This window comes from Odontomachus brunneus, unplaced genomic scaffold, assembly GCF_010583005.1.
Source record: "Odontomachus brunneus isolate Ranch 3 - 2012 unplaced genomic scaffold, Obru_v1 Obru_scaffold_062, whole genome shotgun sequence".
NCBI classification, from domain to species: domain Eukaryota; kingdom Metazoa; phylum Arthropoda; class Insecta; order Hymenoptera; family Formicidae; genus Odontomachus; species Odontomachus brunneus.
The window spans coordinates 913372-938805 of NW_022639512.1; the positions used below are offsets into that span (position 1 = coordinate 913372).

A 25434-nucleotide genomic window follows, 5' to 3' on the forward strand; every position below is an offset into this window, starting at 1 on the left:
TAAAATGCGACAAATTGAAAAAAGTTGACTGATGTAAACAAACGCCAGGCAGACACTAATGATTGGATGGCACTAAAACCTGACAGATGTGCGTCTTAAGGTCGTACCAACATAAGAAAAAAAAATAAACCGGTTCCCGCATGCGCGGTACGTTTAAATAAAAAATTCCCGGTACTTTCTGATCATAGGGTATTATACATAAGTACTATAAGAAACTATATGGTCCTATTATTATAGTAAAAGCGTTTACATAGGAAGCTCTTCTTTATTTCTTTCCTTGGTTTTATAATATGAGATACTGTCTCATATAAGAAAACCCTCTTGTCTCATATTAGTAACTCTTTTTTTGAAAAGGCAAAATCGGCACTTCTGATAAAATATATTACAAAGTATAGCTGTTATTGATTATTAACTTTTGGAAGTAATACCTAAATGTATTTCCCATAAGTTTTACATAAAAACGGGAATTACGGTTACAAATTAAATAAATTACAAGTCTTTAAAAAAAGGTGTCTCATATTAAGCACCTTTACCCTACATTGTGTTCATTTGAATCTTATTTACTTTTGCGAGAATTATATTAAATATGTTTATGAGAATTATGATAATTTTATCACTTATTATTAAACTTATTATTTTATGTGGGTGTATTCTTTACCTTATAGAAGCACGTGGCGGCGGGATGAGAAGAGGCGACAAGCAACGACTGGCCTGTCTTGAAGTGCCTTGAACGGCATTTATTGGCGAACACGCGCAAGTGGAACTTACGCCCGTTGCCACTGACGACAAAGAGGTTTGCGAAGGCGACGCATTTCCACTATGCAGGCTGCCCGAGTAACTGGCAGGACTTCCACAACGTGCATCCAAGGACGCCGCCCTAGCTGGTGAAGGGGACCTGTGGGAAGTTCCGAAACTGCACATCAATGTACGAGAATGAAGAGAAAGAAATTCAAGAGCACATTATTGAATGTAAGGTCGCATTATTTTCCCATTTTAAGACAATTTTCATTTATATAAAAAAATACGTAAATAAATCTTCATTTATATATAAAAGAATTGTGAAATAAGAAAGTATACGTAAATAAAGTTGTCTTAGGATAAACGAACTGATGTTGTATTCAATTTAATATATTATTATCGCACAATATGCAGGCACGTGTAATTAATAATACGCGACAGTAAAACTGACACAATTGCTCGATTACATTTTAGGTAATGCAAACCTCGAGTGGCAAATTCTATGGCAAATTTTCGCTCTCCGATGCAATTATTTCAACGTAGTAACATGTGTGTACATTTAATTTGCCCGGATACATATAGAAGTGAGAAATTATGGAAAGGAACAATCAACTCCAAAAAGGTCACAGATTTCACGAGCAAAAATACATATAACAAATCCAGAACTTCACTTGTTCTGTACAACGAAGCTTTTGCAATTAAGAGAATAAACGACTGCTGTGCTATCTAAATAAACCGAGAGAGAGAGCTTTCAATGTAGGCCAACCGGCACTATTATAAATACACCTATCACTACGTGTGACATCAATCGTAAATTAATTTCTTGGATTGCGTGAGCAATATTTTTCACCGTATTTGCGTGACCGCTCTCAAAAATTTCATGCAATATCGTTCGAGATTGCCCAAATTAAAAAGAAAAATCACAATTTTTTTGCGCTGTCTAAAATAAAATTGAGCAATTACTTCAGTTTACATCAGTTTTACTCTTATATATTAAGGGGACTAGTTTGAAATCTTCAAAAAATCGATTTTTTGATTTTTACGTAATCGTTTAGTACAATTCTTTAAGAACATTTTTGCGCAAAAAGAACCTCGATATTCGCAAAATTGAGTTCAGGAGAGCGAAAAACGTGAAGCGGCGCGCGATCATGTAGTGTAAGAAATGTAGATACTATTTATTTAAAACAAACTGATAAACAGTAATAATGGTTCGAAAACTTAGAAATAATAATATCGGAAACAAAGGTTATAGGAGGTCATTGTTAAGAAATATAAGAGTAACAACAAAAAAGACGAGAACAGTCGGTCGGTCGGTAGTAGAAGCAGTCGGTCGTTTTCAAAACAGCATTTTCCGCTCGTTTTGCCACGATTACTCAAGAATGGCTAAAGATATCGACTTGATTTTTTTTTTTAATTAAAGATAAAAATATACTGCTGAACCGAAGTTTGCATATAAAAATAAATTTTTTAATACCATTTTAACCGTTTTTACCGTTTTAACAACAAATAACTGAAATTTTTAGACATTTTTGGTTTTTTGGTTGGTTGCTATTTTTTAATTTAACAATATCTCACTCAATTATTAATATTTTTTGAACTTCTATGTATTCGCTTATTGTATTCCTAAAAGTATGTTATAAAAACTAAAAAAAAAAATAAAACAATAGTATTCTTATCTTGTGTATGTTTATTTGTTCGTCCACAATCGTCATTCGAATTTCACTCAATTTTCGAAAAATGAAACCGTTCTAGTCTCCTTAATTAATTGATGTCTACATATGTTATGTGATAATAACATAATAACATATTAAATTGAACTCAACGTTAATTTTTCTGATCTTAAAGACAATTTTAACAAGTTTCTCAACTTTCAAAATCGATTCTCTTAAGGATTCCTCCCCTAAAGGAAATTCACTCGAGGATTTCCCTCTTTTATATCTTTTTTTCCAAATAGATTTACCTTCCTCTCGAAGAGTATATCGTAATTTCTTGCCTGTTTATCCATGTGTATATTACATAAGGGCACAATGAATATATATATGCGTCACATTTTTTGCCATCAACCTTGAGTTCCTGCTGGGTGGATACGAGAAGGCGGCGTGTAAAGGGTCGTGTCGAGCATGATGCCGTCCATCCGGACCGAATGCCCTGATCTGGGGCGATGATCCGCGATGACTCGAGGAGCAAGATGTACCCTCCAGCGAGCTCTGCGAGCTGATGGACGAGTTTCTCGCCAATGTTCGACCGCCGCCTGGGCAACTGCGGCTTTGATGAGGTAAGCCTCCAAGCGGAAAACGAATTACACGTGAAATTAAATGGGATGAAAAATTATCATAGTAATAACGGCCGGATAGACTTTTCGAGAGAGTCTTTTTCAGTCACGTCCAACGATAGTTCGTAAATCTCCTCGTAATCCAATTCCGAGGAGAGGAACGACGAGTGCTGACACAAGTAAATATTTCAAAAAAGTCCGTTGTATAATCTAGTAACAAATGATGCTATTTCAAAAATAATAGATAGTCATAAGAGAGAATTTTAGATGCGATCTTTGAATTTAGATTGTTTGTATTTGAATTCGCAGAAACTGAACTAATGTATACATATATATCTATGGAGCATTTCGATGAGACATTAATTAAAATTAACTAAATATAATTTTCCAGGAAGAGACATTAAAGGTAGACAGGAAATCTATCTTTATTTCTCTCTCTCTCTCTCTCCCTCTTTCTCCTTTCCACACGTATACTTAAATTATATATAACTTTGATTAGCATTTGCGAGAACGCGGAATTAATATAATTTATGGTTACCCGATTCAGATGTCAAGGGTTGCACAGCATGCTGCTCCTTTGCAATATTGAATTCCTGAAACAGAAAATCAAAGCATAGAATTCACCTTAATAATCTCAATGCAGTGCATGCTGGGTTTAACGGATCCGAGCGCGCTACATGCTAATAAATACTTGTATAGATTTTTAATTAAGCGTACAGCAACGTGCTCGTGTATCTCTCGCTACAAAAAGGAAAAAAGTGGTAACGCGCGTTGGAGAAATTTCTGACACATTTTCTACGAATGGAAAATTCTGTTGAAATTATTTTCGCAGAATATCCACGCGAGTGGCACGCTTATATATATTGCAGATGCATTGCCGTAAATCGTTGAGTAAATACTCGATTTTTTTCCATATTCGTTCACCATCGTATTTATTATATTGAAAGCGTTGTCATCGTATTTATTACATTGAAGAAACACCAAACTGTAATTCAACTGTAATTCAAGCGTATTGGGAATGCAATATGGCATTGCTTAATAAAAATGCTGGAACCAGAAGGAGAAGTTTGCAAGGAAGAAAAAGTTTGATAAAAAGATATGGAGAAAACATAGCGAAAATATGGAAAATTAATTCCTTCTCAAGATATCTCCATTTCGCGAAATTATCTTTCAGTTGTGTACTCGTCAAACTGCATGAGGGAAATATTTTTTAATTTTCTCGTTATAATACGCCGTATAATAAATATATGCTTTGGAAATCATGATGTTGTTATAACCTTATATAGCTGAAAAAAAGTCAAGTTAAATTCTATGTTCGGTTTGAATCAGTCTTGTCAACTTTTTCGTACTCCTTATCAATAAATCTGATCGCCGACATAAAATATTTCACTTTTTACTTTTAACATGCACACTGAGAGAAAGAATATCTGAGAAGTTAGAAATATTCATTAGATAAGTACTGATGACACATTTACTTAAATCCAAGTTCTTTTATTGAAGTAGAATAAATAAATAATTGCTTTCGTGAAAAGCTAAAATTTCAAGAAAACGTACATCTTATTCTACGAAAAATATTTAATGTTCATATAAGTAAATATGTTATCGAATAAGTATATTCTTGATTTCATAGATATTTTTTCTCTCAGTATGTACGAATAGAAGATTACATTTTACAATATACAGATCGGTTAAAGGCACAGCGTTTGGTTGACGCGAAAGACGAGATTAATTGCGGAAAATTGAGATTAATCAAGTCGACGAGAGGTGTCCTCTGTTCCTTTCATAACCTCGCCTCGTAGATATAATTTGCAGTCGCGGATTGCGCGTTTGGTAACCGAACGGCGATCCCGCGGCGCCAATATTTACTTTCGAGGCACGTGATACGTATGCGCCGGCCAAGTTACATATTAATTAACGCTTCGCCGACGCTCTCGGGCATACATGTGCGCCCAGTTACATCGACGTGCACTACACGCTCTCGTGTTGCGTACCGATATGTAATGTTAATTAGACCTCGTCTCGCCCCGCGCTTAATTTCGCCCGCCTTGGCCTTTTGACACCGCGAGCAAGCAGAGTCATGTCGATATTTTCCCGTAGGCATTCGTGCGCTCATTACACGCTGCCAGCCGCTTTCGTGCCAGTCGTGTGACTAACAAAAGCGGAGGTGGTGATGCGTTCAAACAATTTAGGCGATCCTAAATCCCAACTTCCTAAAATCCAACGTTCCAACTTGCGATCCTTGTCGCGTCACTCTGCTTGTCGGCGGAGTTAATGATTTAATACGTTCGCTACCACGGTCTTTGGAGGACTCCTCTCTCTTCGCAGAGTCCATCTATTAGGTTGGTAGGAAAATAATGTCGGTTTTATATATTATTTGACTTTGCTACTTGTTTTTGGAATAAATATTTCTTTTAATATATTCATTTTATATACCATTTTAAAGCGCAGATTTCGTTATATTTCTCTGCTATTGGTTTTATTTTTACTATTATTTTATGTCCATTATTATTTGTAGAATTCATGATGGAAAAGAAGCAATTGCGAGCGATATTCTTGTACGAGTCCAAACTAGGCCATAAAGTAGCAGAGGCGACTCGTAACATCAACAGCGCATTCGGCCAGGGAACCGCAAACGAACGTATGAGAAAACGTTGGTTTCAAAAATTTCGGAATGGCGATGAGAGCCTTGAAGATGAAGAAGGTCGCGGACGTTCATCGGCAGTTGACAACGACGAATTGAAGGTGTTGGTCGAGGCAGATCCGCGAACAAAGATTCGAGAGCTTGCTATAAAGTCACCCAACAGTTCTGGACCAACTCAAGCAACTTTGAAAATCAAAAAAGCTCGACAAATAGATGCCGCATGAATTGAATGAAAATAAAAAAAATCGTTGTTATGAAGTGTGCTCTGCGCTTCTTTTGCGCAACAACAACGATCCATTTCTCGATCGCATTGTGATATGTGATGAAAATACGATAACAGGCGGCGCTCAGCACAATAGTTGAATCGCAGCGAAGCTCCACAACACTTCCCAAAGCCGAAACTGCACCAGAAGAAGACCATAGTGACGGTTTGATGGTCATCAGCCGGTCTGATCCACTACAACTTTCTGAATCCAGACGAAATTATCACGGCAGAAAAGTATTGTCAACAAATCGACGAAATGCACTGCAAACTGCAACACCTACGCCCGTCATTGGTCAATAGAAAAGGTCCTATTCTTTTTCACGACAATGCCCGGCCACACGCCGCACAACCGGCGCCGCAGAAACTGAATGAATTAGGCTACGAAACTCTGTCTCACACACACACACACACACACACACACACACACACACACACACACTCACTCACTCACTCACTCACTCACTCACTCACTCACTCACACTCACACACACACACACTCACACACACACACACGCGCGCGCGCGCGCGCACACACACACGCACACACACACGCGCACACACACACACGCACACACACACACACACACACACACACACACCCACTCACTCACTCCCTCACTCACTCACTCACTCACTCACTCACTCACACTCACACACACACACTCACACACACACACACGCGCGCGCGCGCGCGCACACACACACGCACACACACACGCGCACACACACACACGCACACACACACACGCACACACACACGCACACACACCATACTCGCCAGCCTCTCGCCAACCAATTACCACTTTTTTAAGCACTCGACCACTTCCTACAAGAGAAAGTCTTCAACAACCACGGTGTTGTTGAAAATGCCTTCCGAGAATTTATCGATTCCAGGACGTTGGAATTATACGTTACCGGAATAAATAAACTTGTTTCTCGTTGGCAAAAAAGTGTTGATTGTAATTATTCTTATTTCGATTAATACACTTTATTCTGAACTGAGATATATGCGTTTAAAGTTAAAAGTTAAAAACCGACATTATTTTCCTACCGACCTAATAGTATTTTATTATTTTTGTATGTAATTTTGTAAGACACAACTTGTTCGATAATGTGGACACAAGAAAAGAAGTTTACATATGACGTTAGTAGCCAACATGTTAATTTCAAACCAGACTAGTTTCGCAGTTTTATATTGAAAAAAAGCGGTTGGATCAACAAAATCGGCCACCGATCCTATCAAAAATATATTATATCGTATTCAACAAAGTACGCACGTTAGCACAACAATAAGTTGCGTTGATATTACTATATCAATGCAAATATAATGATATCAACGCAATTTATTGTTGCGCTAACACGTGTGTTGTTAATCCTAGGTATACACACTGGGGTCACTGAGACCCCAGGCAAAGTTTGAAACTTTAGTATTAATAGAGAGAATAAGTGGATATAACTGCTATGAATAAGGAGGATATAACTGCTGTGTAAAAAAAATTTTAAGTCTCCTCTGTAAATAACAACTATCGGAGCAATCAATTGTCTGTCGGTTTTGTGGTAATTTACACGTAAAGTAAGTCCGGGGTCTCCCAGACCTCAGTGTGTACTTCGTGCAACTTTTTTTGCAAGTATATTTTGTAATTAATTTTATTCGAGTTCATAGTGTAAATATATATTCTAAAAAATGTTAGATTAAATAAGTAATGTAAAAAAAAAGAACTAATTTTTATTGGGAGACAGAAACACACGGACTAAACGCCCAAAATAATATTGCCTTGTTGGGTGAATGTTATTTGCTGCTTTTAAATTATTCACGTTTTTTTTTTTCTTTTTGTTTCTGTCTCTATTTCTGTTGTATGCATTACAAGTTATTGAGTTTGTATTTTTTAACAAAAATACTTTTATACCTGTCTGCAAAACCAGAAAATAGAAATATGAAAAATTATCAATCTTGGAGCTTTGTAATTTTCATGATAATATTCCAATATTTAAGCGACGATTTTTTTTCTTTGTACCTTGAAATATTCTCTTTCAAAATTTGAAAACTTTTTTTGATTATCTCTATTACCAAAAAAGTAATGCATTTTTCAAACTATTACGTTACAAAATAACGTTTCCTTTGCATTTATGAGTAATTCTAATGTTTCAACATGTCTTTATTATGTGATGCTTATTGTGATTTAATTCTAATTCTTAATAAATATATGTGTTTATCAGTCTATTAACAATCGGATAAAAAGTCAAAATACGGTGATTTTTACCGGAGTTACGGTAAAAAAAGTAGCTGGGGTTCTTCAGTGTAGCATCTACGTATGCGAAAAATAAGTGTGTATACCTAGGATTAAATAGATACAATATTTCTTTGATGGCCGGTGACTGCCGATTTTATTGATCCAACTGCTTATTTTCTCAAAAACATCCGTCTCGCATCGTTTTGCGCGAGAAGACGCAACAAGCGCGTTCGACCGGATAAATCTATGTGGGACCCGAGAGTTGTCTCCACCTCAAATGGAAATACGGTGCTTTACGTTAAAAAAAAAGAAAAAAAACGGGATCGCATTTTTCGCAGAGTGATTTCGCGCAGTCCTCTCAGAGACATGTAATCCCTGCTCGACAGGTTTTAACTGTTCTCTCTCCCATGGCCCTTCGGGCGATAATAGCTCGCTTTGAGACGAAGAGCCCTTCGTAAATTAGCCGGGAGAAGCTACATAATGCGCGACGCAGTATGAAGCAACAGACGAAGCCACTTGCGGTCGACGGACAAGTGTCTGAAATGTGAAGCCTCGGCAGAAAAAGAGTCGAAGACGCCAATGCCGAGTTTCCACGTTGTGACGAAAGGGTAGATGGCAGTTAGGGGCGAGGTCGCTGGAAGCTGCCTTTCACGGGTCGATACTTGGAGCAGCGCAAGCAGAATCCACGGTTCCGCCCATCGAGCCAAAACACCAAAATCTCCGCTCCGTGCTATTTTTCACTCTGTCACTGTATGTGAAATCGTGAGAATCGTGCACGTCTCTCGCGACTTCAGAATTGTAATAACGATCTGAGACCAGACGCGATCGGTGGAACATCTTGTGCTGCGAGTTCGACACACACAGGGTGTTCCACAGCCTGCATGTAGCCTGCTGCTGCTTATGCCGAGCGTTTGATCGGCCGGCGTGTTTACACGCCGTGCTGATGTCGCTGTGCAAATTTATGCGCCGCAAAAATTTTTGTGTTAAATTCAACACTGATAAAGTTGGGCGAATACCAATAAAGTATTTATTTAAATTAAAATTCTTGTATTTCAATAGAATGAACAATTCCTTTTATGAAAAGCTAAGGACTTTTAAGAAAATTTATATTTTCTTATTTGAAAGGTATCTCTTATATGAGTATAAATAAATATGTTATTAGCACCCGCTAGCTAATAAATATTTTTTATAGCTGAGGCAGCTATTTTTCATAATTCTTAAATGAATATTAACATAGAGAATCATAAAATTTAAAAATACAAAAATTTTTGTGTTAAATTCAACACTGATAAAGTTGGGCGGATACCAATAAAGTATTTATTTAAATTAAAATTCTTGTATTTCAATAGAATGAACAATTCCTTTTATGAAAAGCTAAGGACTTTTAAGAAAATTTATATTTTCTTATTTGAAAGGTATCTCTTATATGAGTATAAATAAATATGTTATTAGCACCCGCTAGCTAATAAATATTTTTTATAGCTGAGGCAGCTATTTTTCATAATTCTTAAATGAATATTAACATAGAGAATCATAAAATTTAAAAATACAAAAATTTTTGTGTTAAATTCAACACTGATAAAGTTGGGCGGATACCAATAAAGTATTTATTTAAATTAAAATTCTTGTATTTCAATAGAATGAACAATTCCTTTTATGAAAAGCTAAGGACTTTTAAGAAAATTTATATTTTCTTATTTGAAAGGTATCTCTTATATGAGTATAAATAAATATGTTATTAGCACCCGCTAGCTAATAAATATTTTTTATAGCTGAGGCAGCTATTTTTCATAATTCTTAAATGAATATTAACATAGAGAATCATAAAATTTAAAAATACAAAAATTTTTGTGTTAAATTCAACACTGATAAAGTTGGGCGGATACCAATAAAGTATTTATTTAAATTAAAATTCTTGTATTTCAATAGAATGAACAATTCCTTTTATGAAAAGCTAAGGACTTTTAAGAAAATTTATATTTTCTTATTTGAAAGGTATCTCTTATATGAGTATAAATAAATATGTTATTAGCACCCGCTAGCTAATAAATATTTTTTATAGCTGAGGCAGCTATTTTTCATAATTCTTAAATGAATATTAACATAGAGAATCATAAAATTTAAAAATACAAAAATTTTTGTGTTAAATTCAACACTGATAAAGTTGGGCGGATACCAATAAAGTATTTATTTAAATTAAAATTCTTGTATTTCAATAGAATGAACAATTCCTTTTATGAAAAGCTAAGGACTTTTAAGAAAATTTATATTTTCTTATTTGAAAGGTATCTCTTATATGAGTATAAATAAATATGTTATTAGCACCCGCTAGCTAATAAATATTTTTTATAGCTGAGGCAGCTATTTTTCATAATTCTTAAATGAATATTAACATAGAGAATCATAAAATTTAAAAATACAAAAATTTTTGTGTTAAATTCAACACTGATAAAGTTGGGCGGATACCAATAAAGTATTTATTTAAATTAAAATTCTTGTATTTCAATAGAATGAACAATTCCTTTTATGAAAAGCTAAGGACTTTTAAGAAAATTTATATTTTCTTATTTGAAAGGTATCTCTTATATGAGTATAAATAAATATGTTATTAGCACCCGCTAGCTAATAAATATTTTTTATAGCTGAGGCAGCTATTTTTCATAATTCTTAAATGAATATTAACATAGAGAATCATAAAATTTAAAAATACAAAAATTTTTGTGTTAAATTCAACACTGATAAAGTTGGGCGGATACCAATAAAGTATTTATTTAAATTAAAATTCTTGTATTTCAATAGAATGAACAATTCCTTTTATGAAAAGCTAAGGACTTTTAAGAAAATTTATATTTTCTTATTTGAAAGGTATCTCTTATATGAGTATAAATAAATATGTTATTAGCACCCGCTAGCTAATAAATATTTTTTATAGCTGAGGCAGCTATTTTTCATAATTCTTAAATGAATATTAACATAGAGAATCATAAAATTTAAAAATACAAAAATTTTTGTGTTAAATTCAACACTGATAAAGTTGGGCGGATACCAATAAAGTATTTATTTAAATTAAAATTCTTGTATTTCAATAGAATGAACAATTCCTTTTATGAAAAGCTAAGGACTTTTAAGAAAATTTATATTTTCTTATTTGAAAGGTATCTCTTATATGAGTATAAATAAATATGTTATTAGCACCCGCTAGCTAATAAATATTTTTTATAGCTGAGGCAGCTATTTTTCATAATTCTTAAATGAATATTAACATAGAGAATCATAAAATTTAAAAATACAAAAATTTTTGTGTTAAATTCAACACTGATAAAGTTGGGCGGATACCAATAAAGTATTTATTTAAATTAAAATTCTTGTATTTCAATAGAATGAACAATTCCTTTTATGAAAAGCTAAGGACTTTTAAGAAAATTTATATTTTCTTATTTGAAAGGTATCTCTTATATGAGTATAAATAAATATGTTATTAGCACCCGCTAGCTAATAAATATTTTTTATAGCTGAGGCAGCTATTTTTCATAATTCTTAAATGAATATTAACATAGAGAATCATAAAATTTAAAAATACAAAAATTTTTGTGTTAAATTCAACACTGATAAAGTTGGGCGGATACCAATAAAGTATTTATTTAAATTAAAATTCTTGTATTTCAATAGAATGAACAATTCCTTTTATGAAAAGCTAAGGACTTTTAAGAAAATTTATATTTTCTTATTTGAAAGGTATCTCTTATATGAGTATAAATAAATATGTTATTAGCACCCGCTAGCTAATAAATATTTTTTATAGTTGAGGCAGCTATTTTTCATAATTCTTAAATGAATATTAACATAGAGAATCATAAAATTTAAAAATACAAAAATTTTTGTGTTAAATTCAACACTGATAAAGTTGGGCGGATACCAATAAAGTATTTATTTAAATTAAAATTCTTGTATTTCAATAGAATGAACAATTCTTTTTATGAAAAGCTAAAGACTTTTAAGAAAATTTATATTTTCTTATTTGAAAGGTATCTCTTATATGAGTACAAATAAATATGTTAATAGCACCCGCTGGCTAATAAATATTTTTTATAGCTGAGGCAGCTATTTTTCATAATTCTTAAATGAATATTAACATCATGGAGAATTATAAAATTTAAAAATACAAAAAAAATAAAAACTAGAAAATAAAAAATAGAAACAGTTGTTTAAAGTCCGAAAAAATGTTCGGCACGTGCGTCTACACGGTCAGATATTATTATCATTCCATAAAAATTTAGGTATTCGCACCATCAATTGCCTTTCACTCTTATTCGTCCGTTTTTCTTACTTGTATAAATATTGTGTATTTCTTAGATATTTCTTCCTTGCGTGGGTTGTATACATTAATTTCAGATGGTACTCTTCAGTTTTCAGATTCAAATGAGATGCGAAAGACCTCGAACAATATTTTGCTTAAGACACAAGAAGGTCGATTATAAATCCTTCTCTCTGGTGTAAACTCGTGAGAAGTGAGAACTTTCGAGTACCTTCGAGTTCGAAAATGCTCACGCAAGTTTGCACTACGGGACAAGATTCACGACTCCGGATACTTTAAAATAAAGACTAAGTAATAAGACAGCACATAGGAGTCTATTTCTCTGCGGAAATCACGAACAGGGCGGTATTTATCGTCGAATGCCTAAGCGGCAAGGGAATACGGGACGTTAACAGCACGAACGCATACACGCAAACGTACGACACGGAGCCTGATTAAATATTAGAAGGGACAAGATTAAAAAATGTCAACGCGACCGACTTAATTAAAAACGTCTTAATAGCGAAATATTTTAGCGGATTAAAGACGACACGTGCGCGAGCGGGACTTAGCGCAAAATCGCACGGCGTGACGAGATATCAGAAATTCATACATGCGCAATATAAATTCCGTCCTTTTTCCGCCGCTGAAGTTTTCCATCACGACGTGACTTTAATTTTCACGCCCCGGCGCGGAAAGAAATTAACTCGCTTTATCATGCAGATTTTGTCCGACACACAGCGGCGATCGCTACGTAGCAGACTGGAACGAAGTTCCGTGTAGTTGATAAAATATTTCGTGTTCGGGCTGCCGCCCTGTGTACGATCACGGAACGGAATATTCGAGGACGCGGCGGACGATTCCGAGAGACGGGGCGAAATATATTCACTCAGAAAATGTACTGTTATCGACCATGCATAACAAGCACTGACGGCGGGTTTTTAGTCCCGACTGAAAGGAATGCGCGCGAGAGATATAACACGAGAATACATCGCGCCGAGCGCGCAAACTGTCTCTTGAGATATTAAAAAACAAAACTGCAGGGATCTCTCGACCACTCTCGTTGGCGAACAATCGATCGATGATGATGGATATTTGACTCATTCAGTGACGGTACGCCCGGCGAAGTTCCGTAGTTAAATTCCTTTTGACTTATTTAAATTGTTGTTTTTTAACTCACAGCAGATGCAAGTTAGATATATAGGGTGCTTTAACAAAAAGTTAATACTTATAGGAAGAAAAAGTTACTTTCATATAAGTGTAAACGTTTTTTTTAGGCACCTTTTGTTTTTTTTAATTTTTCAAAGAAAATATTTATAGAAAAAAGAAGAGAAATCTAGATATTTAACAAAATTATTTTTGAAAAATTTTTTTTGTTTTACTTAAACGATTGTATTTTCTTTTTTAACTCATAGCAGTTACAAATTAAGTTATTTCGTGTTCTATTTTTTTAAATTCTTAAAAAAATAACATTAAAGAGTAAAAGAGATACGCTTATTAAGAAAAAAAATCCACTCTGGGGAGGAAATTATTTTGAACAGATTAAATCTGCCTTCTTTTTCATATATCAAAAAACATCGAGTGGTATATGAATTCGATATATGAAAAACATCAGGCATCGGGTCATTCCTCTCTGATGAAGCGAACTGAAATGTTCGCGAAACGTCGGAATCAAACAAAGAAAAATCCACGCGGCTCAAACCAAGTCTAATATTAAAAAACAATTTTATACAGAAATTAAAAGAGGCACGTACGCGCTTCCGAAAAATATTTGTTCCTGCTCTCCTGTTTTTATTAATTTGCATTGGCTCGCGAGATATTTTCTATTTCCTTTTATCATTGAGAGAAAGCAACGCGAGTGAGATGTGCGTGCAGCTGCCTCGTTTTTAAATGTGAAACTAGAACAATCTCTACGAGTAACAAAACACAATTCTATCAGCTTCTACGTCCAAAATTGAGATCAAAGCGAAAAATTGTTTGGTTATATTTTTTTATCTCGTCGCTGCAGGGGACGGTCGTTCTCGTTTTAAGCCTCTTTTCGCCGAAATCGCGAGGCATTATATTTATTATATATATTGAGCTACGACATGCACACACACATGAAACAAAGAGAATATAGCGTCCCTTCAACTGTGAAAGAAAAGCAGGCGGCTGAGAAGCTCACCTCATACACACAAACACACACAGACGTATATGCACGCGGAACTGGGGGGAACGAATCGATATAACGTGACAGCTTAGTCGATATATATCTTTGACTATTCATATTCGTGCTTCGCCTGATTTGACGATATTAAATCGGAAATTTCGCGTATACAATAGAAAGTACTATAATATAATTGTGTCAATTAAATAGAAAAGAACAAATGAATAATGTTTGCGTTCGTAACAATAACGTTACTGCGACAAAAGCCATTCAAATATTATTTACACACGTGTCGACAATCAAAATTTACGATACTTTACAGTACGGCAAAAGTACGGGTACGACGAATAGCTTTAATATACAATGTAACTGGGTTATTAGGATGCTCTAACCGTACGCATTATCGATTTATTATCTATTGATTACTCGGAGAAGCGGGGACGCGATATGTCAAATCGGTAATCCGCGCTGTAATAACTTTGCATTAATTACTCAGACACACAGAGTGCGTGTGTATATGGTTGTAAAATACTAGTAATTAATATTGATATTAATGCTGATATTAATACCAAAGTAAATTAGAGATAAATTTCGTAATTTGTAAATTAAGTAATTACAAATACTATAATAGCAGTAAGGGAGATCAGGGCTCTGGAGATATATTACTTATATATCTTTTTTGGCATTTATTTTGGGGGAAATAATACAAAATCACGAAATAGTTCTTTTAGAATATAAATATTTTTCCTTGAGTTTCATTAAAATAAAAATAATATTACAGTTAAGAAATAGAAAAAACTGATTTGATGATAGTAAAGTAAATTTTCGAGCCTCTCGAAATTTTCTCTTAATATTCTACATCGTGAGTAAATAAATTAAACGATGTATTACTAGCTAGAATGAGATTTCTTGCAAGTGTATGATATACTGTTTTTGATAATAAATGCAATTTTCATTCATAAAATGAGACGTCTTATATTCCGACGTCTTTCAAACGTCTTATGTACAAATTCTAAACGTTGTATGGGTACTCATTGATTATCAGTTAAAATGCTTCTTTTACCGATTCGGTCAGAAATTGATCTGCTTTAAGGGGACTAGAGGGTCAGATTGCTTGAAAATCATACTTATTTTTTCACAATTTTTTATGACAAACTGAGTGAATATGTGAAAGTGTTATTTCGATGTGTATTTATACAACATATAAAGAGAAGAAAAATATAATTTTGATGATTAAATACTCAATATAAATGAATGATACATGCAGTTAAAATATATTTTGTTTTTCTTTTCAAGATCGTCATTTTGCAGTAATCTCTTGACTCTCGATGGTTCAATTAAGCTGAATAAAGCGATATATTTCTATATTTCATATATTAAATGTTGCATTTTATCGAAACTAATAATTATCAGTTAAGTCATGAAAAATTCATACTTGGTATATTTCTTGTTCTTTTATATGCTAAATTAGCAAATATTGAGTTTTAGAAATTCGCATGTTTTATTTCTATGATTTCTATTAACGAATTACGTAGACTAAACAGCGATAATTATCTTTTTGTTCAGTATTAAGTTCTTCTACATGCATTTTTATAACAATATTTTTTAAATATTTTTATCTTCATCACTTTTTTACTGTATAAATTGAAAAACTTTATGAGAATGTGTCTTAAAGTGACATATCTACAGTATGCGATAAGTACGATACTCTGTGACTAACATAATCTGACCTATTCTAACCTCCTATTCTGACGTTTATTTTAAAGTTTAATTTTGTTTAAAAATATAACATATATAAAATATGTGAGAAATAAAAAAGATAGAAATGCCAAAGATACGTTTTTATTTAATTATATTTCCCTTTTATAACATTTATATTTTATTGTAACATTTATATTTTATAGTTTGAATAAATGAATATTATTCAACCATTAAACACACTAATAAACTATTTATTATAAAATATTATCACATATGCAACATGGTATAATTTCCAATAGATATGTCGCTTTTGGCACTCATTTTTTTTGAACTCCATTTTCGTGCGTTTTACAAAAACATTCTTTGTTTTAAACCTAGAAACAATTTCAGTAAAAATATGATATTATCTGATAGAGGGTACATCCAATTACATGTATATATATTTACATTTATATTTTGAGCTTTACATTAAGACATAATCTCCAAAAACGAAGTAGTATGTCGCCTTTTGGTGCCTTTACTCTATAAGATTTTGCAAAACGACACGCGGCATCAGAATCTAATGAATCTAGTGGAGCAGGTACTTGACATGAGACAAATCCGTGGTGATTATCGCTGAGAGGATGAGTTTGACTCGCGCCGACACCGAGTAATAAGGCGAGTACTAACGGCACATGTACGAAATTCCGCACAAGGCTCTTCATAATTCCTCCCCGAAGGAGACGGCGCTTCGAAGTAAATAGCTTTGTATTCGCGCATATAGACAAGCTTCGGCGAGAATGCAACGCGCGTGCACGCGCGCACACATACACACGCGCGCGCCGTCATCGAGTATTTGAAACGCCAGCTTGGTGCGTCTCGTGCTGCTCGAGATAGTGCTATAAATTGCGTAATTTGCATAATTGCGCCGGAGAATGTATCCTATTTAGGTGCGTTGAAAGCATCGCTCCTGTCGAGAAGCTCGGTCGACTTGTAATTACGGATAGAGGCCGGCCGCAGCTGCATTTCCCGTCGAATTCGCGCAACGATCGTCGCGAGACCTTTAAGAGCGCGTGTAAAATCGCGAGACGTGAACCGAAGTTATCTTCTCGTCTTGATAACAGCACCCAAATGACGACTCGTTCGCGGAAACGGGCGCTTTAGGGCGCTTCAGAGAATCGGACACAGATATCGCGGTGTCAATTAACGGCTCGCCCTTGGTTTCCTGTCAAATGAAAGGCATCGATCCAAAATGCGGCATGCGTCGTTAAGCCGTGAATCTCGCGGTTCAATTGCTCAACGGGCAGGATTTCAAGTACGGTGGATTTAGGATAAGCGTAGCTAAACGCGAGATCACGTCTTTGATATTTGACAACACGCCCGTTAATTCTTGATCGTTGACTTCCGAACATAATTTACATATATACTTGGACATTCAAATTTTTTTGGTTTTTAAATGCGAATGTTTAAACATTTGACGTAAAATATATGTATATATGATTTTTACACGGAAATAATATTGTAGTAAAAATTATAATATAACTTTAGTACTCCGGGAATAGACTGACACTGTGATGAAAATAATAATAAGATATAATAATAGTAACCATAAATAATGTCATAAATGTAATAAAAATGATCATATTTATGGTCATTTTGATTTCCTAGCCGAATTTTTCGTTGCCAACAGGACGCAAAATTAGTCTCAACATAATCTAAAATTGGGACATAAGACGTCTTAAAGACGTCTATCAGACGTTTTATTTAAAAAGACTGGAAGACGTCTTATGTCCCGAGTTTAGACATTATGTTGTCTTGGTCACTTTTTAACCCTTTGGAGCACAGCGGTTTCATCGTGAGATTATCTGTTAGAACTAAATCATAGCTTCAGCATTCGTTGTAGTTTGCGTGCGGTTTTGGTAAAAATAGGAAAAAATAGAAAAAATTAACTTCTCAAAAAGAATGATCTCTTGGGTTGTCTAGACATGGGACATGAATACTTTATTAGAACCTGAATTATGAAGGTTCCATGCTTCAAAAAGTTAAGGTAAAAGTACCAATTCCTGAACATAATTCATGTATAATTCTGGACATTCTAATTTTTTTGGTCCTTAAATGCGAATGTTTAAACATTTGACATAAAATATATGTATATATTCTATATATGTACATATGATTGTTGATGTATATATGACGGAAAAAATATTGTAGTAAAAATTATAATAACTTTAGTACTCTGGGAATAGACTGACACTATAATGAAAATAATAATAAAATATAATAACGGCGACCATAAATAATGTCATAAATGTAGTAAAGATTATCATATTTATGGTTATTTTGATTGTTATATTATGATTGTTATTATAATTATATATTATGTGGATATTATAATTATTTTATTATAATTTTCATAATAGTGCCAGTCTATCCCCGAACTACTAAAATTGTATTGTAATTCTTATTACAGTATTCTCTCCGTGTATGCTCGAAATTTAAATATTCGTATTTAAAGATCAAAACATGTCCAAAATGTCTAGGATTAGATATGCGTCCATATATTGGTATTTTTACTTCACCTGTCGAATAATAATCGCGGACGGTGAACGACGTTCCTGCGACCGACTTAATTTCCACTCAATTAATTGTCATGGTGGCGCAATCGACCGTCGATTAAAATCCTATATCCTATCAACGAGCGTACGTTCTTAGGATGACGCCGAGGAGGCGGTGGCATACGGTCGGCTGTAAAATTCGTTTCACTCGTAGTGCTTCACTCTCGCACGATCAATATCGATATGCGTAAGGTCGAAAATCGTAGGGGATTCTGCTACATGCACTGAGAGAAAAATGTATGATATTTGGAACTATAATGGCATAGTAAAAAGATTATAGTTAGGAATATAATTTTTATAGTAAATGTTACCATAATATTTGTAATATTTACAATATAAGCATAGTATAACTGACCCGTGTAAAATTTTTACCAAGAATTATAATTATATGAAATAAAAAATATAATAAGGTAGCAAATATTGAATGGTAAGAGAAATTAACTATTTTATATAGTCAATACAATTGGAATATTTGGCAAATATAGATACATGTAACTATATTCCCAAAAGATGCTTTACCATATATATAGAGCAATAAGATGGTGACTATAAATCTGTGTTCATTCTACTATATCTTCATGTTTAGATGAACTATAAGTATATGTTTGAGGCCAAAACGAACTATAAAATATAGTGAGATTATAGTTATTCCAACTATTTTTTTCTCTCAGTGTGGGAGAGCGAGTAAGTGTCAAGGCGTGCATGGTGCCTGATATTTATATCACGTAACTGTCATGACAAGGCTAAAGAACACCGGATAAAGTGTAATGGAAATGGCGCAACAAGTGCATTCAGATACGAAGTGCTGAAGGCGCATAGCACGTTCGTGAATGTCTAATAAAGCTTCCAGAAATATTCCGCAAATATTCTTCCGCGAGACTACGCGAGATTCCACACTAGACAGAATATCTAAATGACGTCGTGTAAAAACGTTAACCTTTTGGCATCCTTCAGATGTCTTTTGGGTATTTCGTAGATTTTTGCATTGCTCGCGAAGAGAATCATTGTGTCTGAAGGTGTGCTTTATGTATTAGCCGAAATAAATCGCGTGTCCGTCTCTTCGCGTGCAGTTATGTTTGCACGAAATCAACGAGGCGAGATAAGTGTCACGCAAACTGTCGATATTCTTCCTTGGAAAATCGCAATTTGTAGAAAGCGAAAAATTTCATTTTCCTCAAGTACATTACTTTTTCTGTCATTGTTAGTGTAGAAACATGATAAATTTCGCTAAAAACGTAGTGAATTTTTTAATAGCGCATTTCAGTTCCTAAAATATGAATAGCACGCATGAAAAGACAGTCAATTACTACGGAATATGTCGATCTACTCCTCGTTTACAAAGTTTTATAAATTTCTACTCTAAGATTCTTTCCATGTGCGCGTCTTATAATGCGGCAACAGCGATCGACTTCTCTTAAAGTAGGTGAAATAGCACGAATAAATTGATAAAAATAAAATGAAATAGTACGAAGAGTGATGGTGAAAAGCGACTTTCTTCAAGAATAATTAATAGTCATTACTTGAAACTTGTCCCATGTGAGATACTCAGTGAGATTACACTTGAGATACAGATATGAATTTAAAGTTTGATTCGAATATTTCATTTGTATATATATGCAATATATGCAATATTATAATTCCAGTCGCACACTTCAGCTGAGAGTTTCATATCTAACTTTGAATTCAAATCAGAGTATCTCAGCTGAGACAAGTTTCAAGATTAATGATTATGGTCTATATTCCGAACACTCTTTTATCACCAATCAGAAAGCTCATAAGTCACTTTTAGAAGCGCTTTTAGCGATAAAAGAGGGTTTAGAATATGCACAGAAAAAAAGGATTTGCTGCAGCAGCAAACTAATTTGCTACATATAGATAGTTAAATATAATTCGTTGTGTTAACTACTTTTTCTTTGCTGTAAGAACCTACTTCCTTACTATGATAACAAAAAAAATTGCTCCTACAGTAAGAAAAGTAGCTAACGCAGAAAATTTGCAAATAAATAACTAAACATAATTTACTACATTTTTGTTGCTTTAGCTATTTTTTTTGTTGCAGGAGTAGATTTTCTTGTTATTTTAGCAAAGAAATTGGCTCTTGCAACAAAAAATTGGCTAATACAGTAAATTATATTTAGTTGTCCATATGTAACAGATCTTTTTTTTCCGTGTGAGTCTATTAAGAGGATTGGAGAGTCAGATTGCTTAAAAATCGTGCTTGTTTTCTTACAATTTTTTATGACAAACTGAGTGAATATGCGAAAGTGTTATTTTGACACGTATTATACAACATATAAAGAGAAAAAAAATATAATTTTGATGATCAAGTTAATATATAAGTATATGGTACAAACTTAATATACAGGGTATAGCAAAAGTACCGGAACGGCAAGAAAACATTTTAGAGAACATTTTAAAGAAAAATCTTTCGAATAAAAGTTGTAAGGCTTAAAAAGTCGCATTTAATGACAGTAGTTATTTGACTTAAGATGACGTCGCCAAGGTCAGGACAAGGTCAATTTTGCTTTTTTAAATAGAAATACATATTTTTTATTACGTCATTTTATTCTACGTGAAAAAGCAAACTTTTGCTTGAAAAAATTTTTTATACGACCTCTATTTTCTAAGATATTTATGTAAATATATAGTAAATATGTAGTAATGCATTTTCTTGCATTTCCTTGAAGTACTAAAAAGTTAACACAAAATTCTGAAAAAATTCTCAGAGTTCTTTGAAAACAAAATAAGCAATTTTTATCTCTTAATATTTTTCGGTAAAGTTGATAGAATTCAAGTAAAAAATTATTGAAACCAATAATTTTGTAGATATTTACGTAAATATTTTAGAAAATAGAGGTCGTATAAAAAATTTTTTCAAGCAAAAGTTGTTTGCTTTTTCACGTAGAATAATATGACGTAATAAAAAATATGTATTTCTATTTAAAAAAGCAAAGTTGACCTTGTCCTGATCTTGGCGACGTCATTTTAGGTCAAATAACTACTGTCATTAAATGCGACTTTTTAAGCCTTACAACTTTTATTGGAAATATTTTTCTCTAAAATGCTCGCCCGCCGAGTTTTCTTGCCGTTCCGGTACTTTTGCTATACCCTGTATAAGTGTATGGTAAAATATATTTCGTTTTTCTTTTCAAGGTAATATTTTGACTCTCGGTAGTTCAATTAAGCTGAATTTTAGGTAGAAAATTTCCCTAAGCTTGTCGTTATCGTGTGAACCACTATAATAGAATTTGAATAAAAGTTAACAAAAATGCAAATATCTTAATGGAATATTATTAAATTAAATTGCAAATATCTTAATGGAATATTATTAAATTTTCCGTTCTTTTAGAGCAAAAAAATTAATATTTCAAAATTAAATATTTTCATGAGTTTGTCAGTGATTCACACGATAACGACAAGCTTACAGAAATTTTCTACCTAAAATTCAGCTTAATTGAATCACCGAGAGTCAAGATATTACTATAAAATGAAAATGATCTTGAAAAGAAAAATGAAATATATTTTAACTGCATGTATCATATACTTATATTGAGTATTTGATCATCAAAATTATATTTTTCTTCTCTTTATATGTTGTATAAATACACGTCAAAATAACACTTTCGCATATACATTTAAAGAAAAAAATAATTTGCTGCAGCAACAAACTAATTTGCTACATATGGACAGTTAAATATAATTCGCTATGTTAGCTATTTTTTTTTTACAGCAAAAATCTATTTTCTTGCTATGATAACAGAAAAGTTTGCTCCTACAACAAGAAAAGTGGCTAACGTAGCGAATTTGCTACAAATGGAAACATAATTTACTGTTTTAGCTACATTTTTGTTATAGGAGCAGATTTTCTTGTTATCATAGCAAGGAAATTGGCTGCTGCAGCAAAGAAAAAGTGGCCAATACAGCAAATTATATTAGTTGTCCATATATAGCAGATCTTTTTTTTCCGGGTTCAGTTTGTCATAAAAAATTGTGAAAGAACAAGCACGATTTTCAGGCAATCTGACCATCCGGTCCCCTTAATACGGCTCTAAGAGAGACATATACCGCTTACTATACCTCCGAACTGGTCGAAGTTGTACTGTCGGCACTATCGGTATTAGCGACGGAGGAACGGGGCGATTTCGTGCCCCTCTGGGCCCATCTACCCCTGATTATCGCCACTCCCGTCACCACGCTGATTTTGGTGACCACGCTACCGCCGCTCGACGTGTTCGACGTCTTGTCCCCGGTAGCACCTCCGCTTCCCCCGCTGCCGCCACTTCCGCCTCCGGCGCATAGCTCCAGGACATCGCCCAGGACTTCTGACAATTTGTCCGGCACTTTGACGGACGTGTGCAAAACGACTGTTCGAGTGTCGGAGGTCACGCGGGCCGGACCCTCGCGTTATCCCGGCGACGCGCGTGGCAGTGCACTACGTGCCTACGAAATTTGCGTAAGGAAATTAAGCGAAAAAAAATCAAATAGGTCGCATACGATCTACCAATCCCGTGCCTCTCCGTCTCGGACAACACTGTGTCCTTTCTGTAATTGAAAAACTTTTGCCGCAGCTCGACGCTCCGGACGCTACGACGCGAATCGTTTCGATCTTACTTCGCGTGACTCTCGGACGAACTTTATCGTATCACGTATCGAGACTATCGGGTATATGGAAAGCGACGCGGTTTCGCGAACGAATAGAACATAGTTGCGAACTCGTCTCGATGGAAAATCTTTATCGTAGCACGAAGTATTTTCAAAAGTGTAGTGTGTATATGCGACTCTGCATGGGATTTTATTTTAATAGTGTATATTATTGGTAAATCAGAATTAATCGTCATATATGTATGTAATAACTTAATCAATTAATGAAATTAATTACTCATTAGTGTATAATCAATGTATTATGTGTATAATCAAAGTTGGAAAGAGTTAATAATTAATCTCATCAATCGTTGAAATTATTCATAATTTTATACGATTATTAATTATTATTAATGATTATTATTTTAGTGAGAGAAAATTTTAATTGATTATTAATGCTCTAACACTTTAACTGGTTGCTATTACCAATTGTCTTTTTTCTCTGAGTGCACTTTGTTCAATACTTTGAATACGTAAGAAAATGTGAAGATTGTTCGATTGATGATATTTCGGATATTTAGCTACGAAATTGTTATTATTCATGGATGCAACTATCGACAAAATTAGTCAATTAAGTAACGTTCGAAATGGAGATACATTTGCTTACACTATAATTCACTTTCGTCAAATCAATCGCTCATGCTGCGATATCTACGTCCGCGGCAGATTAATTATCTCGTCATGTTACTTGGTCCGTCTCTGATATAGACTCAGTAACGTGTCGTACGTGTGTGTGGCGTTGAGAGCGAGAGAGAGAGAGAGAGAGAGAGAGAGAGAGAGAGAGAGAGAGAGAGAGAGAGAGAGAGAGAGAGAGAGAGAGAGAGAGAGAGAGAGAGAGAGAGAGAGAGAGAGAGAGAGAGAGAGAGAGAGAGAGAGAGAGAGAGAGAGAGAGAGAGAGAGAGAGAGAGAGAGAGATACAGTTATCCCTATTCTTCTCTTCATCGCGCTGCTTCGATATTGTAGTTGATTAAAAATCAATATCGGATTATCGAAACAATAGTTCCGCGCCGCAGTACATGTCAAGTATTACTATTGTACTTTGAGTCAAATATCGTCTATTTTTCATACGCGTATTAAGCTTCACGAGATAAATTCAAGTCAAACACGGTCCTCGTGATTTTTGCGAGCGGCGACAAATGTGACGCGTTTCTAAATTGACAATTAAACTTTTTCTCGTCTCTCTTGGCCCTCTCGTTCGATCCACTTTGTGTCTCTGAGCGAGCGCTATCCAGTATCAGAGCTCTGGCCACCCGGATTTTTTCCGAACGGTACATACACGAAGGATTATATAAGACGTTCAGAGTCATGAAGGAACACGCTAGATCGCGTTTCAATAAATGTCGTGAAGAGACGGCGGTGGGCGGTGCTGATCCGTATATCAACTCAAATCGATATTTATTTTGATTGACGTCTACTTAAGTTCTAACCGATATTACGCTACCGTCGCGTAGCTCCGACTTGAGTAATACTTCTTTTTTTTTTTCGCGCGATCGATCGCTTCGCCCTTCTTCTTCTTACGAATCTATCTTATTCGAAAAGTTTTACATGTCCCTCTCTGTCCCTCCGCTTCTCTCACTCTACCTCTCTTCCTCTCTCTCTCTCTCTCTTTCTCTCTCTTTCTCTCTCTCTCTCGTAGTCGCCACTTTCCGTTACTCACGTAAGAGGCTGTACATACAGGAAGGCTTTTGATTTCATTAGGGTTCAGCGGTCGGACATAACCGCGGCTCATTACTCCACCGTGACCTGATCTAATTAATTTTGCGTCATCGACGTCTTCCGTTCACCCGCGCCCCTCCCAACCCCTTGTCTCTCTTATTCTCTTGACGACGCGTGGAGGTAGATAAAGAGAGAGAAAGAGATAGGTAGAGAGAGAAAGAGAGGGAGGGAGAGAGAGAGAGAGAGAGAGAGAGA

At 34.5% G+C, this 25434-nt stretch overlaps 2 protein-coding genes across 3 annotated transcripts in view; one reads left to right on the forward strand and one right to left on the reverse strand.

Moving 5' to 3' along the window:
* Positions 1-25434, reverse strand: part of LOC116846242 (synaptotagmin-5) — a 40612-nt gene that overhangs the window by 4799 nt on the left and 10379 nt on the right. Inside the window, exons 2-4 of one of the 2 annotated variants that reach the window (XM_032819813.1) lie at positions 3549-3603; positions 2803-3019; positions 659-895 (exon numbers count right to left, since the gene is read on the reverse strand). In XM_032819813.1, the coding sequence (XP_032675704.1) occupies positions 659-895; positions 2803-3019; positions 3549-3603 (509 nt within the window). Of the gene's footprint in view, positions 1-658; positions 914-2802; positions 3020-3548; positions 3604-25434 lie in introns of both variants that reach the window. The other variant, XM_032819812.1, reaches the window with a different exon arrangement.
* On the forward strand, positions 5119-6290 carry LOC116846243 (histone-lysine N-methyltransferase SETMAR-like). Its single transcript, XM_032819814.1, has 2 exons — positions 5119-5349; positions 5526-6290. Exon 2 carries the CDS (start codon positions 5531-5533, stop codon positions 5873-5875), a length of 345 nt encoding a protein of 114 aa, XP_032675705.1. The 5' UTR covers positions 5119-5349; positions 5526-5530; the 3' UTR covers positions 5876-6290.